Source organism: Carcharhinus amblyrhynchos, chromosome 14 (assembly GCF_965287045.1).
Source record: "Carcharhinus amblyrhynchos chromosome 14, sCarAmb.v2.hapA, whole genome shotgun sequence".
NCBI classification, from domain to species: domain Eukaryota; kingdom Metazoa; phylum Chordata; class Chondrichthyes; order Carcharhiniformes; family Carcharhinidae; genus Carcharhinus; species Carcharhinus amblyrhynchos.
The window spans coordinates 30290483-30309939 of NC_137337.1; the positions used below are offsets into that span (position 1 = coordinate 30290483).

Genomic DNA, 19457 nt, shown 5'->3' on the forward strand with positions numbered 1-19457 from the left:
AAAGCATATGACTTGTGGCATTTTGATAATTGCTGATGTGGTAATCTTGTGTGAAAAACGTAAATGCCAGGCAGTCTAATGTTCGCTAAGTTTTTTTATATTCTGTTATTTAAATTGACTCTTTCATAAACAATTGTGAGACCTTGTCTGTTATTTTGTTACAGTAATCTGATTAGGTTAAGTCTTGGTCCTGTGATCGTACAAGTACTTAGAAATGAGCCAATTCTATAAAGGCCTTAATATTTCTCAAGATAAGTATGGAAAGACATTACACATGTCACTACAAACCAACCAGGAATTCACTTAAAGATCAACACAGACACAGAGATGAAGCGAGAACTGTGTGTGTTGTGTCTTGGTGGTGGGGTGGGGGAGGGTATGTGTGTGTGTTTCTTAGAGGGGAGGTGTCTGAGGGAAGGTATATCTTTGGGGAGGGATGTGTGTGCCTGTGTGGTGGGGGTGGGGGAATGTCTGTTCATATGGGGGGAGGTTGTAGGAATGTCTGTGTGGGTGGAATGTGTGTTTTTGTGTGGGAGGGGGTGTCCATGTGGAGACCCATGCAGTATATTGGCTGCCATCCCTCCCTCAACAAATGTTCAGGTGAAATCTTGCTGTATCCAGAATACGTTCACTTAAAATGTTTGTTCTTCAGAAGCAATGACGTGATACATGCAATGCAATCCAAATCCCAAATGGACATTTGGAAAGCTGTCACAATTATTTTCTAATTGTATTAATCTATGAACAGATGTATGAATTGAATGCAGGAGGCACAAATTCCAGCAATACTTTTGGCAATTTTAAATATTAAATTAAGACATTTTTTAACAAAGGAAAACTTAAAGCCCAGTTGCATTTACACCATTAAAATTAGTCCTGCAAAACGTTCCCCCAAAAATGATTCATTCTTTGTTAAACTCAAACATAAACTCAAGGATCTGTTCTGGGACCCTTGTTGTCATTTTCATAAATGACCTGGATGAGGAAGTGGAGGGATGGGTAAGTAAGTTCGCTGATGACACTAAGGTCGGTGGTGTTGTGGATGGTCTGGAAGGATGGAAAAAGTTGCAGCAGGACATAGATAGGATGCAGGACTGGGCGGAGAAGTGGCAGATGGACTTCAACGCGGATAAATGTGTAGTCGTCCATTTTGGCAGAACCAACGGGATGAACGAGTACACTATCAAGGGCAGAAGTCTGAGTAGTGTTGAAGAGCAGAAGGATCTAGGGGTCCGGGTCCACAGGACTCTTAAATCGGCCTCGCAAGTGGAGGAGGTGGTCAAGAAGGCGTATGGTGTACTGGCCTTCATTAATCGAGGGATTGAGTTTAGGAGTCGGGAGGTAATGCTGCAACTTTATAAGACCCTTGTCAGGCCTCATTTAGAGTATTGTGCGCAGTTCTGGTCGCCTCACTATAGGAAAGATGTAGAAGCTATTGAGAGGGTACAGAGGAGATTTACAAGGATGTTGCCTGGACTGGGAGGCATGCCTTATGAAGTTAGGTTGAGGGAGCTGGGACTCTTTTCCCTGGAGAGATGAAGGTTGAGAGGCGACCTGATAGAAGTTTACAAGATGTTGAGAGGAATAGATAGGGTGGACTCTCAGAGGCTATTTCCCCGGGTTGAAATGGTTGCTACGAGAGGACACAGATTTAAGGTGCAAGGAGGGAAGTTCAGAAGTGATGTTAGGGGTAAGTTTTTCACTCAGAGGGTGGTGAGTGAATGGAATCGGCTGCCGTCAGTGGTGGTGGAGGCGAACTCGCTGGGGTCTTTTAAAAGACTTCTGGATGAGTATATGGGGTTTAATGAGATTGAGGGTTATAGATAGGTCTGTAGGTTGGTAGGTGTTGATGTGATCGGCGCAACTCGTGGGCCGAAGGGCCTGTTTGTGCTGTAGTGTTCTATGTTCTATGTAGTTGCGAAACATTATTCCAGAGACAGATGGAAGGGCTTTGCTGTCATTGCTGTAGCACAATGCTGCTGATGGAATGTTAACCTTGAAATATTAGCTGTATGTGGCTTTGGAGATACTGCCTCCAGCTAAGTCGTCAGGAATACTATGCAGTGCAATGTCTATTTTAGGATTTGTAGCATCTATCAGCGTGGTTACTTTTTTTTGTCACTTAAGTCGTTCTGTTACTATAGCAAAGTTTTATGTTATTTTAAACAAATTGAAGAGTGTTCATTCTATTCCATATATTCAAATAATGTTCTATAAATTAAACCAACGTAAGAGGCTAAGTCTATATATAGAATGTGTTGAATTGAACATACAATTTTGGCCTTCTCCACAACCCAGAGTGCTTAATTGAGTCTGCTTTATTAGTTAAGGTATATTGCTGTACTGCAGTATTTTTCAGTAATATGAAGCTAATTAATTTCTGGAATCTGAGACATGCCATTTGTGAAGAAAAATGGATCTTTTAAATAACACGACATTGAAGCTATTTTCATTTATACTGCTTGTTTCAGGAGCAGTTTTTATTTTGCTATGAATAACTCAGTTCGCCAGTTCAGTGTCAATTTAATTGTAGAGCTTGGCTATTCCAGCTGTAGTCAAGCGATAACACATGGGCAGTTCTGCTGATGATCAGTGCTTTAGTTCAAATCACTTAATGCTATTTTTGTCACTTCTAGCTTTTCAAACATTAGCCAAAGCCTGGGATAGTTAGTTAATGTACACAGAAAGATACAAGTTAACCTCACTCTCGCTCGCTCCCTCTGTCTCTCGTGCGCTCTCACTCTCTCACTCTTTTACACTTAGATTTAACCTCCCCTTTTCCAGGAGTACAGGAGTCAGCCATAACTCGATGCTTTTTTAGTCCAATCCCTCTGGATCATGACAGGGTAAAATTTAATGCATGGAAACAATCAGCATTCCCCATTATTTCTAACCGTATTTCTAACTTCAGTGTAGTTTTCAGGGCCTTCTGTTATTAATAGTTTTTTTTCTCCTACAGGAAGCATAAAACTAGCAAGCTTAGCATGTGGAGGTCAACATGTTTGGGCTTGTGATGTTGATGGAATTATTTACTTCCGTGTGGGCACACAACCATTGAACCCCAGCATGATGCTGCCTGCATGGATAACTATTGAACCACCAGAGCAGGTAGGCACTTAAGATGTGTATTTTCTCTTTAGTTTTGACAGCAAGGGATATCTGTGATGGGAAATGGAATGCTTCTGCACTTTGACAACCCAGCATCAAGAATACCCTGCTTACATGTAAAGTCAAACTCACTGCCCACAGCTCCAACAGTGTATCTTAACCTAAAAATCCAATGAATGCACCAATGTGCATTTTTCTATTTTCTAATCAGTTATATTTATCGCTTTTCAGACATACTGTAAAAATTAGGGAAAATTTTGCACTGGATTGAAATACTTTATTTTGTTAGCACTAGGAGTGGTCAGTTAAAGAGATTATAGGAGCCTGGATTTTGCAGTTGGCAGCAAAGAAAGACACTTTTTGTTTACATCCCACCTCTCTCAGTAGCCCCCCCCCAATAAATTCTGTAGGCTTCTCAGCATACATTATCTTTAATCCAGTCTTTTCCTGTTCTGGTGCCATTTAAGGATCTGAGGCATTTGTGAGAACAAGAAAGAGCAAAACCCTTCAACCAATCAGACCGATGAACCCTTACTGACTTGCAAAATCACAGAATTTGCATAGTGCAAAGGGGATCATTTAGCCTTTCGTACCTTCACCAGCTCTCAAAATGAACAACTCTTCTCAGCTCATTTTCCCACCTTCTCCCTGTAATCCTGCACATTATTTTCAGATCTAATTCTCTTTTGAGCGCTTCAGCTAATTCTGCAACAGCACTCTCTTGGACAGAGCACTCCAGACCCTAACCACTTACTGTGGGAAATTGTTTTGTTTTAAATCATATCACCATTGCTTCTTTTATTAATTATTTTAAACTTGTGCCCTCTCGTTCTTGATCCTTTCACAAGGTGGAACTGTTTCTATCTACTCTGTCCACACCCCTCATAATTTTGAATAATCAAATTTTGGCTCAACTTTAATTTCTCAAAGGAGAATAGTCCTCGCTTCTTACGAAAGTCCTAAATTTCTTAATCTATTTTCATAATTGAAGTTCCTCACTCCAGGAAACATTCTCATGAATCCTTTTCTGCACTCTCTCCAATACCTTCGCATTCTTCCTCAAGTTCAGCGCCCAGAATTCGATCCAATATTCTAGCTAAGGCCAAACTAGGAATTTATGCAGTTCTGCATAACCTCCTTGCTGTTGTACTCTATGCCTGTATTAGTGAAATCCTGAATTCTATATGTTTACAAACAACAGCTTTCTCAGTCTATCCTGATATTTTCAGCACTTAGATACACATGCATCCAGGTGCCTTTTTTCCTTTACCCCCTTTAAAATTATATCCTTGATTTTATACTGTCTCTATCAAAATGATCACTATACATTTCTCTGCATTGACCTTCATCTGCCAACTGTCCACCTATTCCACCAACTTGTCTATGTCCTTTTGAAATTCTACACTATCCTCCTCACAATATAGATAAGGAAAAACAAATAGGACAAAGGAAGAGTGATAAAATAGACTGAAAAGAACAAAGCACTTTTTTAATCCTCCAGTCTTTGAGAGAGTGAGACACCGCACTTTAATTTTTTTTTCAGGGCCATTGAGGTTGTTCAGCAGTAATTATCACATCACTCTATTTAAAATGTGCTCCTAAATAGACCAGCCACAATTCTTTTTGTCATTTTTAGTATGAAACAGTACGCAGGTACAGCAAGTTCACCCCTTTGAAATAATTTCAGTGCCAAGGAATGTAACGATGCGTCCTATGGAGAAATGAGATATCTCTGATGGAAAATTTTGATTTCTGCATTTGATAGTGTGTGTGTGTGTACATGTGCCAGCATTAGATGTCCAATTTGCCTCATTCTAATGGTGAATGTCAATAACCTCACCATTATTAATGCAAAATCTGGACTGTTGACATTTTAGTTGAAGAAAGACTGACATTTTGAAATTGAACCACGCATCCGAATGGAGGTTTAATAATGCCAGTAATATTTATGTTACTCAGAGTAAGATTCATAAGGTTGTTCCCAGAATTGAGTGAATGCAACAATTAGTAAAAATTGAGTAAGCTGAAGGCCTCTTGCTGCAAAAAGGAAGTCTAAAAGAAGATTGCGAGAAGTCTTTAAAATTATGAAGGTGTTAGATAGGGTAACTGTGGAGAAGCTGCGTGGTGAGAATGTGTAACTTGCTACCGCATGCTATGGATGAGGCGATTAGCATAGATGCGTTTAAAAGGCAGCTGCAGAAGAACATGAGGGAGAAATAAATAAGTTATGTTGGCAGGATAAGATGAAGCTCATATGACTTATGAACATTGCATAGACACATTGAGCTAATGACCTGTTTATGTGCTCTAAAATTCAATTCCATTCTAATTCTTTAGCCTTCTCGTTTTTCTCCTTTGCCCCACTTTTGAAATGCTTAAGATTTTACAGGTGATACCAACTGAGAAACAAATACAGTAATACCTTTGATAACTTTTTGATGCTGCTGGCTCCATAACTACTTTTTCCAATTTTCCATCTTTTCTTCCCCACATACTCCTGTCCCATTTTCATCCCACGTCTTTCAGAAGTCATTGACTCATCCAGTGGTATGGTTCCATAAGAGCAACCTGTTATGTTTGAACTTAGACAGTGATTGTAGGCAGGCTGTTCAACGGTGGAGTGTGAGCATGATTATTTCCTTATCAGCATCAGTATGCACACTTTCCAGCAGAGATGATCAGGAAGCATGAAGCCTGATTGATTTCCCTTCATGTTGTTCCCCATCTCCAAATCCAGGACACCGAGGTTAATGGTAGTTTTTCCCCTACTTTCCTGATTGAGATCAATTAACTCTGTATTGAGTAGAAACTTTTCCAGTTTGAGTGGTCCTCTGCCATTCTGTTTAATTTACTCACAGGATACCTTAAAGTCTGTTAAAGCTTAATATTAAAAGGCTCCAGTTAATGAGCCACATTGCAATTTGATCCATGTTTAGAGCTAGAAATTCATTCTGAAGGCCAAATGGTACTCCTGGTAGCTTTATTTAGAAACAGCACTGGCATGTGTTCTACACCATAAGTCCCCAGGTCATGCAATTGGCTAGCTTAAAGACTGAGTGGAAATCCATGTCACTTGCAAATTGAACTCTTCATCATACATTTTGTCTTAACTACTGCAAAGCATTGTAAATGGTACAGGCTGACTTTGAGTATATCTTGCACTTTCTCATTCTGAGCACATCAACTGCATTAAGAGTAATTGAAAAATGCAAATTTTAAAAATTATTCCTGGGATGTGGGCATTGCTGGCTGGATCAGCATTTATTGCCCTTCCCTAACTGCCGCTGAATTAAGTGACCATTTCAGAAGGCATTAAGAGTCAGTCAGATTGCTGTAAGTCTGGTGTCATGTGTAGGCCAGACCAGATAGGATGGCCGATTTCCTTCCCTAAGCAGACATTAGTGAACCAGATGGATTTTATGACAATCAACAATGGTTCTATGGTCATTAGACTTTTAGAACCGACAAGGTGGTTATCTCTGGGCTACTGCCTGAACCGTGTGCAGATGGGCGTAGGGTTGACAGGATTAAGGAAGTGAATGGGTGGCTCAGGGATTGGTGTGGGAGGAATGGGTTTGAATTTATGGGGCATTGGCACCAGTATTGGGGTAGGTGGGACCTGTTCGGGCAGGATGGGGTTGGTCTGAACCATGCTGGGACCAGAGTGCTGGCGAATCGAGTAAAGAGGACTGTAGACAGGGCTTTAAACTAATTAGGGGGGGGGAGGGTACGAGGGTAGGTGACCTTACGAGGTCTAAAGTTAAGGAGAGTGTACATGTAAGGGAAGAGGCCGAGGATGTCCCAATAATAGAGGGAGTAGGGGGCGTGAGTATAGTTGGTGGCGTTGCGGCAAATAGGGTCCAGGTGAAGGCTGGGATGAAAGCACTTTATCTGAATGCACGAAGCATTCGGAATAAAGTGGATGAGCTGATGGCGCAGATTGACACAAATGGACACGATCTGGTTGCCATTACAGAGACGTGGCTGCAGGGTGACAGGGACTGGGAGCTGAATGTACAGGGCTATCAAGTGTTTAGGAAGGATAGGCAGGAGGGAAAAGGGGGGGGGCGTAGCTCTGCTGATTAAGGATAGCATCACGGTGGTAGCAAGGGATGATATTGGAGCCAAGGAGCAGAGGGTGGAATCGTTGTGGGTGGAGATTAGGAACAGCAAAGGGAGGAAGACGCTGGTGGGTGTCGTCTATAGGCCCCCGAATAATGATCTGGAGATGGGGCGGGCTGTTAATGCGCAAATAAGTGCGGCGTGCAGGAATGGGACGGCCGTAGTTATGGGGGATTTCAATCTGCATATTGATTGGTCGACCCATGTTGGACGTGGGGGGCTCGAGGAAGAGTTCTTGGAATGCTGCCGGGATAGTTTCCTCGAACGGTGTGTGTTGGAGCCGACGAGGGAGCGAGCTATCTTGGATCTGGTGCTATGTAATGAAGCGGGTAGAATTAGGGACCTTGTGGTGAAGGATCCTCTTGGGGACAGTGATCATTGTATGGTGGAGTTTCTGGTGCAGATGGAGGAGGAGAAAGTGGGTTCCCAGACACGCGTCCTTTGTTTGAATAGAGGGGAGTACGGTAGGATGAGAGAAGAATTGGCGAATGTGGACTGGGAGAGCGCGTTGGAGGGAGGGTCTGTTGAGGAGCAGTGGAGGACCTTTAAGGAGATCTTTCTTGGTGCTCAACGGAAATTTATTCCAATGGTCAAAAAGGATAGTAGGAGGAGAGGTGATAAGCCGTGGATAACGAAGGAGGTGAAGGAAAATGTTAAACTAAAAGCGGAGGAATTTAAAGTAGCTAAGAGTAGTGGGCGAGAAGAGGATTGGGAGAGGTTTAAATGTCAACAAAGATTGACAAAGAAGTTGATAAAGAAGGGTAGGAGAAACTATGAAACTGGGCTAGCGCTTAATATAAAAAAGGATAGCAAGAGTTTTTATAAATATATAAAAAGGAAGAGGCTGGCTAGGGTGAATGTTGGTCCTTTAGAGGATGAGAAAGGGGACCTAGTGGTAGGGGATGGGGATATGGCTAAGGTATTGAATAACTTTTTTGTTTCTGTCTTCACGGAGGAGGACGTGAATAATTTGCCGGGTGTTAGCGATGGAAAGGTGGTAGGACTGGAGAGTCTTAATGACATTACTGTTACTAGAAAGGCGGTGCTCGACAGACTGGAGGGGCTGATTGTGGACAAGTCCCCAGGACCGGATGGAATGCATCCGAGGGTTCTGAAAGAAATGGCGGAGGTGATAGTGGATGCCTTGGTGGTTATTTTCCAAACGTCGCTGGATTCCGGGGAAGTGCCGGATGATTGGAAAACGGCTAATGTTACGCCGTTGTTTAAGAAGGGTGCCAGGCAAAAGGCGGGGAATTATAGGCCGGTTAGTTTAACGTCTGTGGTAGGTAAAATGTTAGAATCTGTCATTAAGGAGGAAATTGCGAGGCATCTTGAAGGGAATTGCTTGATAGAGCAGACGCAGCACGGTTTCATTAAAGGGAAGTCATGTCTGACAAATTTACTGGAGTTCTATGAGGATGTGTCTAGGGCGGTGGATAGAGGAGAGCCGGTGGATGTGGTCTTTCTAGATTTTCAGAAGGCGTTTGACAAAGTGCCTCACAAGAGGTTATTGCAGAAGGTCGAGGGACATGGAGTTGGGGGTAGGGTGTTAGCGTGGATAGAGGATTGGTTGTCAAAAAGGAGGCAGAGAGTGGGGGTCAACGGGTGCTATTCGGATTGGCGGATGGTGACTAGTGGAGTGCCCCAGGGGTCGGTGCTGGGGCCTCAGCTTTTTACCATTTATATAGATGATCTGGAGGAGGGAACCGAGTGTAGAGTGTCGAAATTTGCTGATGACACCAAGATTGGGGGAACGGCAAATTGTGCGGAGGGTGTGGAGAGTCTGCAGAAGGATCTAGATAGGCTGGGCGAATGGGCCAGGAAATGGCAAATGGAATTTAATATTGGCAAGTGTGAGGTGGTCCACTTTGGTAGGAAGAATGGTAGGAAGGACTATTACTTACGGGGCGAAAAACTGCAGCAGGCGACGGTGCAGAGGGACCTCGGGGTCCTTGTGCATGAGTCGCAAAAACCCAGCTTGCAGGTGCAACAGGTGGTCAGGAAGGCTAATGGGATGCTGGCCTTCATAGCGAGGGGGATTGAATATAAAAGTAGGGAGGTCTTGCTGCAGCTGTATAGGGCATTGGTGAGGCCGCAACTGGAGTACTGTGTGCATTTTTGGGCGCCGCACCTGCGCAAAGATATTTTGGCCTTGGAAGGAGTGCAGAGGAGGTTTACTAGGCTGATACCGGAGTTGAGGGGGTTGAGCTATGAGGAGAGGCTGAATAAACTGGGCTTGTACTCGTTAGAGTTTAGAAGAATGAGAGGAGATCTCATTGAGACGTATAAGATGATGAATGGGATGGATAGGATAGAGGTGGAAAGACTCTTCCCGCTCAAAAAAGACAATAGGACTAGGGGGCACAGCCTCAAGATAAAAGGGGGGCGGTTTAGAACGGAGTTGAGGAGGAACTTCTTCACTCAAAGGGTGGTGAATCTCTGGAATTCTCTGCCCGTTGAAGTGGTGGAGGCTGCCTCGCTAAATATTTTTAAGACGCGGGTTGATGGGTTTTTGATAGGAGAGGGGATTAAGGGTTATGGGGAGAGGGCGGGAAAGTGGAACTGAACAGCGACAGATCAGCCATGATCTTATTGAATGGTGGGGCAGGCTCGAAGGGCTGGATGGCCTACTCCTGCTCCTATTTCTTATGTTCTTATGTAAAAGATTTGAACCAGCATCTCCAGAGCATTGCCTTGGATCTCGGGATTATAAATCCAATGATAGTACCACTATGCCACTGTTGAATTGCTTCAGCTGAGGTCAGAAAATCCAGGTGGAACTATAACCTAAAGCAACAGACAAGAATCTGTAAACAACCCACAAATCAAGAGCGAGAGTAGGCAAAATTAGAAGACAACATTGGTGGGTTTTTTTTGTTTGCCGCTTTACACGATTGCCTGGGGAAATATTCAAAGGAACTATTCTTGACCTCTCCCTTTCTACATTTTTATATGTTGTCTTGTGGCACAGTAACAGTGGACAAGAGGTAATTTCCAAATGTATGCCAAATTCACCCTGCTCTATCTCACCATGGTCACTTCTATATCGATTAACTGCTCTCAAACAGCAAACCAAAGAAGAAGATATTAGGAGAGCTGAGCAAAGACTTGGTCAAAGAGGCGAATTTTCAAGGACCTGAAAGAACATATATATATGCTGATATTTATTTATATATGCAAATCACGTAAACTTGGGAGATTGTGGCGTAGTGGTATTATTACTGAACTGGTAGTCCAGAGACCCAGGGTAATGCTCTGAGAACCCAGGTTCAAATCCCACCGCAGCAAATGGTGAGATTTGAATTCAATAAAAATCTACTGAAGACCAAGAAACCATTGTCGATTGCCGTAGAAACCCATCTGGTTCACTAAAGTCCTTTAGGGAAGGAAATCTGCCATCCTTGCCTGGTCTGGCCTACACATGACTCCCAGATACAGAGCAATGTGGCTGGCTCTTAAATGCTCCTCTGAGATGAGCAATAAATACTAGCCCAGCCAGTGACATCCGCACTCCATGAATGAATTTTTTTAAAAACTTCTTGTTAAAGGATAAGTGAATTTACACAGTGGCACAGTGGTTAGTACCACTGCCTCACAGCGCCAGGGACCCCAGTTCAATTCCCAGCTTGTGTCACTGTCTGTGCAGTTTGCACATTCTCCCCATGTCTGCGTGGGTTTCCTCCAGGTGCTCCGGTTTCCTCCCATAGTCCAAAAGACGTGCTGGTTAGGTGCATTGACCCAAACAGATGGCGTAGTGTGGCGACTGGGGGAACTTCACAATAACCTCATTGCAGCATTAATGTAAGATTTGTTTGCGATTAATAAATAAATAAACTTTATTTTATGTCTAAGAATTAATGATGTCAAAATTTGGCTTCCCAAGTTATCTTGTATTAGCATTTCTGGTAATGCTAACACTTATGCTACCAACCTCCCTTCAGGTTCCACACAATCTCTTGAGCAATAGAATTATTTGTTTCTTGGTGACTTTCAAAGTCAGGCGACAGAAATGAACTGAAAGTTAGAATTATAGTTAGCTCGCATTAACTTAAACATAAAAGTATATAAAGAATTAGATAATAAGATAATTAGTGTGATTCAATTATAGTGATTCAGATGTAACTGATTATAAATTTGCAGTTTAATTCTAAGATTAATATAAATTAATTAGAATTAGATTCTATAAATGGTCAGGTTACAACATTAGGTAACCAGTATATTAAATAGATTAAAGTCTAGCTGCTAGGAGTTAGCAGTATTTCCAGAACTTGTATGACTTTGTGCTGATGTAGATGAATTGGTTGCCTTACCTTCCTCTGGGAGGATAGTGTTAGTCTTCTGAGACATAATAGTGACGTCCAATCCTGTTAGATTCACTATCTCCTGCACAGGCAGCTGTATCTAGACTAACTGCTGTACATTTCCTGCCCTTTGACTTTGGGGGAAAAAACAGTTGGATCTAAATGACATACTTTCAATCTTCTCTCTCCCGGAGAAGCGCATTCCTAATTTACAGATTCACACACCTACGTTATTCTGGATAAAGCATGACAAAATTAGCTAAAAGCTAATGTCTCAGCTCCAGTTCAAGAACACTACCGTGCACATCCATAATTTCCAGATACAATTCTCTAGTTGTATTGACTAATCTGACGGATATTGAAAAGCTCAATCTTTCTGCTGTCAATCACCTCACACAGCCCTGTTGATCCTCCTTCAGATAACATGCCAATTAATGTGGCACCTTCACCAAGATATACAAGGTCACTTGTTCACTCGTTGCTTCCAGCCATCGCTAAGAAACAGCCTCCAGTCTTTATTTCAGATTTTTAATTGTGTTGTGCATCAAGTTGTTTTGTAACATCAAAAGTTTCAGCATTGCGGTAAGATGCAATGTTGCCAATTCAATGAAGCAGCAAATTGAACGTTTGCTTTGTGAGTGTCCTTAACTTTGTAAGAGTAAACACTATTGTGAAAGCAGGTTGAAACCATAGGTTTCTTGTGTTAATCTAAAATCATGCTGTTGGAGAGGCAGATTGTGAACTCTGATTCCATGTAACATCTGAACACGCAGTGTGGAAAGTAATTCTAATTAGATTTCCTTTTCAGTTCAAAAATCATCCTTCAGAGAGGGAATTGTACAATTGGTGGTTGGCTCATAGGTTATGAATTATAAAGGCAGAATTTTTCATGAATCTCTTTGTACTTTAAATCTCTAATTATACTGTTGCAGTTAACTGTCTCCTAGGCAACGTTTTGGGGATTGGAAACTGGGTATTTCCACGGGTGGACATGTAGAGGCCTAACTCGTATCAACAACACTCTAATGCACTGTCTAGACATTATATAATGTGTAAAGTGCTTCTGAGATACCATTAGCTGCTTTTATGAAATAGTTTTGGATCCAACAATTGCTCCTTGTTTAGGTATGGAGAGGGAGTACTTTTACAAAAAGTCTAGTTGTATATTTATCTGATTTTTGATCATTCTGAACAATTTAACATCTTATGGGCATTTTTATACAGCAAAATGCCTTGATTATAGTTAGAGTCATAGCAGTTGACAGCATGGAAGCAGGCCTTTCAGCCCAACTTGTCCATGCCACCCTTTTTTTTTAAACACCTAAATTAATCCCAGTTGCATGCATTTGGCCTATATACCTCAATACCATCGTACCCTTGTAACTATCTAAATGCTTTTTAAAAGATAAAATTGCACCCGCCTCTACTACTACTTCTGGCAGTTTGTTCACCGCCCCCTGTGTGAAAATACTGCCCCTCTGGACAATTTTGTATGTCTTCCCCTCTCACCTTAAACCTATGCCCTCTAGTTTTAGACACCCCTATCTTTGGGAAAAGATATTGACTGTCTACCTTGTCTGTGCCTCTCATTATTTTATAGACTTCTATAAGGTCACCCCTCAACCTCCTATGCTCCAGAGAAAAAAATCCCAGTCTATTTTTTATAATTCAATCCATCAAGTCCTGATAACATCTTAGTAAAACTTTTCGGCACTCTTTCTGGTTTAATAATATCCTTTCTATATTAGGGTGACCAAAATTGCACACAGTATTCCAACTGTGGCCTTACCAATGTCTTGTACAACTTCAACAAGACGTCCCAACTCCTGTATTCAGTATTCAGACCAATGAAACCAAGTATGCCATTACTCTTTCATGCCATTAGAAAAATAAATTTCTCATTCAAATATCAAGAATTGACTTGGGTGGGATTGTCAACATGAGGGAACTTCAGAAGTAAGACTTATGATAAATTACGAAACAGATTATAGATTTAAACAGATGTGTATTTATTAATGTACATGAAAATGTTTTAAAACCAAGAGGAACAAGACTTGCAACAAAGAGTGAAATGTGCTTGGATCACTATCTAAGATGGCACTGGAGTGAGGCAACTTCTTTTAAGCTGTGCCCAGCATACCCTCTAATTCTATATTTTACTCTCATTCTATGTTCCAAAACTCTATTCTAACAGCACCCTAGCTATGACAGGAGCACTACATCTACACCCTCTTCTTTCCTTCTTTATGTCTGTATATGCGCAAGAAACAATACTTTTCACTGTATACTAATACATGTGACAATAATAAACCAAATCAAAGATCAATTTTTAGGTTAGGAAACTAAAAATAATCCTATAAAAATGATAATTTTTCATCTTTTGTTGTATACTAAAGGAAATATAACATGTGACTGGATGGCCTGCATTTTGAAAGTCCTTTCGTCTATAAGCCATGTGGAACACTTATTCCACGTACACAAGCTAGAATAAGTATTATCCTAGGAGCAAAAAAAAATGTGTGATTTGGGGTAAAAAAAAATCTTAATTTGTTTTCATCCAAAGGCCCCAAAAGCTTGCATGAGCTTGTGGCTAAGCGCAAGAGCAACCCTATTAGGATTTTTCATTAAACTCTTGCTGCTTGAATTCACTCCATGCTTCCTGCACCATGGTGATTTGTTTGTGATTTGAAACCCCATAACTTCATTCCGGGATGTTTGTTTCAGGTTCAGGTTTCAGATCTTTTCTGAACATGTGCTGATACAGCAACTAAGCTGTGCACTGCTGAGGAAAGCACAAACAAGTTACCAAAAGACTAGATGTGACTGTTTGTCAGTCCTTTGTATTCATTCTGACCCCACAATTTTGTTTCACTCTGTCCAGATCACTGCTCTTGTCAAAGCCGTGCATCCCAAACTATTTTTCATTGTGATCCTATTTTAACACCTGAAAATCTGATACTCTTTCCTGGTGCAGAAGTCATTGCAAAATTGTTGCATTTTTCCTGGTAATCTGTAATTGCGAAAGAGGGCTAATCAGTTCAGACCCACAGTAATGTCAGTTGATTTTCAGTGCCCTTTGAATGGGTTATCAAACCACTGCAGGAAAATCAAACAGGAATAAAACTGGATGAATAACTGGCATAAACTTATTTCTGTTTTACCTCTCCCTCATCAATCTGTCAAAGACGCATCTGTCCATGACTGTATTGGTAAAACCGACCACTGCATAGTCCTTGTAAAGACCAAGTCCCATCTTAACGTTGAGGATACCCTCCATGCTAATTAGAATAGATTCAGAACAGATCCAGCAGCTCAAATCTGGATGTCCAGGAGGCACCGTAGACCATGACCAGCAGCTATTCCAACCAAATAGCCTAGTGTATCCCTCACTATACCTGTACCATAAAGCCAGAGAGGATCAGCTTCAGCTCAGTGACAAGTGCAGTTGAGTATGCCAGGAACAGCACCAGGCATAAATTAAAATGAAGTGTCAACCTGGTGAAGCTTAAAAACACAATCAAATCATTCCGCAAGCTTCTAAATCCTAGAGAATACATTCCGAGTTTATGTAATCTCTCTTTGTAATTTAATCCTTGGAATGTAGATATCATTCTGGTAAATCTACGTTGCGCTTCCTGCAAGGTCAGTCAAGTTGTGGTACCCTAGAACTGGTCAGTTCTACAGGTGTAGTCTAAGTAGGGCTTTATGTAACTGAAATATAACATTCACCTCTGTGTAGTCTAGTTCTCTAGATATAGAGGCCATCATTCCATTCAACCTTCTGGTTAGTATCTATACCTGTTTGCAACATTTAACAGTCTGTGTACCTAGACTGCCATGTCTCTCTGAACTTACACTGCTTCTAGCTTTTTGCTATTTAGAGAATACTTTGTTCTGGCCTTTTTAGGTCCATAGTGGATTTGTCTACATTGAAATCCATTTGCTGTTGTTTTAACCATCCATTTAATATAGCAATATCTCTGTAATTTTTATGCAATCATCTGCATTGTTTACAATGCCACCTATCTTTGTATCATTAGCTGATATGGACATGTGGCCTTCTATTCCATCATTTATGTCTTTTGTATAATTTAAGCCTGTATAACTGAACTAAATTTAAAACGTTCTTCTCCAAATTTCAATATAGACTCAGACGTAATAGAGTCAAGGATGGGGTGGGGGTGCAGTTTTCTGAAATGTGTTCAGAAATTTCTAATCAGTTTGTTTCTGGCCGAAAGTAAAGGTAGCATTTTTGGATCTGGTTCGGGGGAATGAGGTGGTTTAAGTTGATCAAATATTAGCTGAGGAGCATTCAGAGAACAATGACCATAGTCCCATGAGGTTTAGGTTAGCTATGGAAAAGGACAAGGAGCAATCTAATGTAAAAAGTACTTTAAGGGCCAGTTTACATGGGTCGAGGACCGACCTGTCCAAGATAAACTGGAATTAAAGATTAGGAGACAGTGCTGTATTTGAACAGTGGACTGCCTTTGAAGATGAGATGGCTCAGGTATATTTGAGGAGCAAACAGAACTAGAGCTACCTGGATGACGGAAAAGAGTGGGTGTGTGACATCATAATCTGGTGGGATGCACCCAAGGGGAAAACAAGTTTGGGAATGCCCAAAGTACTGCTGGTTTGAATTGAAACAAAGCTGAGCGGTTAATGACTCCAGTGCTGCATTTTCCATGACAAATTCTCCATCAGAGTCCACTTGCCAACTACTCAGTCTTCTCTTCTCATGCAGCATAAATTGTTGTTCCCTGTTATTGTTTGGTAATTTCTTGCAAACTATCCTCATCAGTGCAAGACAGAAAGCTTAGATAGCATGCCTCTTCTCCAGCAATACTCAAGTTTTGGACTACCATGAGGAATTTAACTACATATGCACAGAAGGCCTTGCTAATTCTTCAGTGCCATTTGGTACCTATAAACATTGTGTCCTTTTCAGAAAGCCTTGGAGCTAGCTATAAACTTGTTTGATCAATCTTGAATAGTTCACACATGTAATGACAGAGATCTTATTTCTTTTTCTTCCATTTCTCTTCCCCTCACATGCTTCCTCCCTGCTACTTCCCAGAGTTAGTTGGTTGGGTCCAGTCCTCTGATAGCTTAACCAAATATAAATTCTTCACATTCAAGTTTAGAAGAATGAGTGATATTGGGTTTTTCATCTGTAGATATATCATAGTGCATCCTGTTCTTGTCTGGTATTCTATCCATGTTCTAGTGGAAGCTAATGTTAAGCCGTTGTTTAAGAAGGGTGCCAGGCAAAAGGCAGGGAATTATAGGCCGGTTAGTTTAACGTCTGTTGTAGGTAAAATGTTAGAATCCGTCATCAAGGAGGAAACAGCGAGGCATCTTGAGGGGAATTGCTTGATAGAGCAGATGCAGCACGGTTTCGTTAAGGGGAAGTCGTGTCTGACGAATTTACTGGAGTTCTGAGGATGTGTCTAGGGCGGTGGATAGAGGAGAGCAGGTGGATGTGGTCTTTCTAGATTTCCAGAAGGCGTTTGACAAGGTACCTCATAAGAGGTTATTGCAGAAGGTCAGGGGGCATGGAGTTGGGAGTAGGGTGTTAGCGTGGATAGAGGATTGGTTGTCAAATAGGAGGCAGAGAGTGGGGGTCAGTGGGTGCTATTCGGATTGGCAGTTGGTGACTAGTGGAGTGCCTCACGGGTCGGTGCTGGGGCCTCAGCTATTTACCATTTATATAGATGATCTGCAGGAGGGAACCGAGTACATGGTGTCGAAATTTGCTGATGACACCAAGATTGGAGGAACGGCAAATTGTGCGGAGGGTGTGGAGAGTCTGCAGAAGGATCTAGATAGGCTGGGCGAATGGGCCAGGAAATGGCAAATGGAATTTAATGTTGGCAAGTGCGAGGTGGTCCACTTTGGTGGGAATAATGGTAGGAAGGACTAGTACTTACGTGGAGAAAAACTGCAGCAGGCGACGGTGCAGAGGGACCTCGGGGTCCTTGTGCATGAGTCGCAAAAACCCAGCTTGCAGGTGCAGCAGGTGGTCAGGAAGGCGAATGGGATGCTGGCCTTCATAGCGAGGGGGATTGAATATAAAAGTAGGGAGGTCTTGCTGCGGCTATATAGGGCATTGGTGAGGCCGCAGCTGGAGTACTGTGTGCAGTTTTGGGTGCCGTACTTACGCAAGGATATTTTGGCCTTGGAGGGAGCGCAGAGGAGGTTTACTAGGCTGATGCCGGAGTTGAGGGGGTTGAGCTATGAGGAGAGGCTGAATAAACTAGGCTTGTACTCGTTAGAGTTTAGAAGAATGAGGGGAGATCTCATTGAGACGTATAAGATGATGAATGGGATGGATAGGATAGAGGTGGAGAGACTCTTCCCGCTCAGAAAGGACAGTAGGACTAGGGGGCACAGCCTCAAGATAAAGGGGGGGGGGGCGGTTTAGAACGGAGTTGAGGAGGAACTTCTTCACTCAAAGGGTGGTGAATCTCTGGAATTCTCTGCCCGTTGAAGTGGTGGAGGCTACCTCGCTAAATATTTTTAAGACGCGGGTTGATGGGTTTCTGATAAGAGAGGGGATTAAGGGTTATGGGGAGAGGGTGGGAATGTGGAACTGAGCCACGACAGATCAGCCATGATCTTATTGAATGGCGGGGCAGGCTCGAGGGGCCAGATGGCCTACTCCTGCTCCTATTTCTTATGTTCTTATGTTCTTAAATCAGAAGCGGGAACACTATTTTTTAAATAAAGTTAAAAGAATCATCCTGGTACCTGTATGGCTACAGGTTGCCTGTAATCCAATTGTTTCTGCCCCATTTGAGACACTGCTGAATGATACCCCATGAGTAAGTACCCTGGAATCATTTCATTTGTGCTACTTTCTAAACAGTAACCAATAAGAAATATGAATATTTTGTCACTAATTTACACATGGTGCGGGAGTCCAATAGAACATGCAAGTGTTTTTGATTGCACACAAAACTATTTATGGCTATGCAAGAGCATTCTAATGAAGACCTGTCAAGGCTTAAATGGTGAAGAATTGCCAGCAAATAATCTGGGGAAAGATATTTGGTGCCTTTAGTCAGTCTAGGATAGAGGACTTGAACATGATTAGCCAGAACTTGGGGATCTGGCTGAAAGTCGCAGGCTATGGCGTACAGGGACATAGCGTTCTACAACAGGTCGGATCTCATTCAGCAGGTAGCATTTGAGTATGTTATAAACAAAGATTCAGTATATTGCCCTGAAACCAATAAAACAAAAGCAGAGGGATTACTTGTATTTTGTTCATAAATTATGATTGTACTGGTCATACACTTACCGCTTGAAAGATAGAGCGGGGAGAAGGGAAATTCCTGAAGAAGTGGGATGACATTTTTATCACCATCATAGTCAGTGGCAATGTATTCTCCCTTTGTGTAGTAATGTATTCTCATTTCTCCAGAATATGCACTAGTGAGTACGTATTCTGGAGAAATGTTTACTTTGTATATTTTTGTTGTATTTTTATTTGGTGCAATCGTAAAATCATAGAACCCTACAGTGCAGAAAGAGGCCCTTCGGCCCATCAAGTCTGCACCGAACACAATCCCACCCCAGGCCCTACCCCCATATCCCTACATATTATACCCACTAATCCGTCTAACCTACGCATCCCTGGACACTACGGGGCAATTTCTTAGCACAGCCAATCAACCTAACCCGCACATCTTTGGAAGGAGGAGAGCGCAGATTGGCGTCTCAGTCGGGTGAATATGTCAGTTCCAATACTGAAAGCATCAGTATTAGTGACAACAACACATTCTGCAGCATTGGTAGCATTAACTCTTTCCATTTCATGTGCTCATTCATCTCAGAAATCCATTCCCAATTCCCAAAAGTAATTTCAATTGCAGTATTTCATCTACAACTTGAAATTTTTTAAAAATGCATATAGGAATT

At 41.9% G+C, this 19457-nt stretch overlaps 1 protein-coding gene and 1 long non-coding RNA gene across 2 annotated transcripts in view; one reads left to right on the plus strand and one right to left on the minus strand.

The window, feature by feature from the left end:
- LOC145352546 (uncharacterized) overlaps positions 1-5919 on the minus strand; it is a 59884-nt gene extending 53965 nt beyond the window's left edge. The window contains exon 1 of the long non-coding RNA XR_013888551.1: positions 5531-5919. This is a non-coding gene — a long non-coding RNA (uncharacterized LOC145352546). The remainder of the gene's footprint in view (positions 1-5530) is intronic.
- Positions 1-19457, plus strand: part of tecpr2 (tectonin beta-propeller repeat containing 2) — a 92146-nt gene that overhangs the window by 65112 nt on the left and 7577 nt on the right. Inside the window, exon 17 of the mRNA XM_080202539.1 lies at positions 2960-3108. Within this exon, the coding sequence (XP_080058665.1) occupies positions 2960-3108 (149 nt within the window). The remainder of the gene's footprint in view (positions 1-2959; positions 3109-19457) is intronic.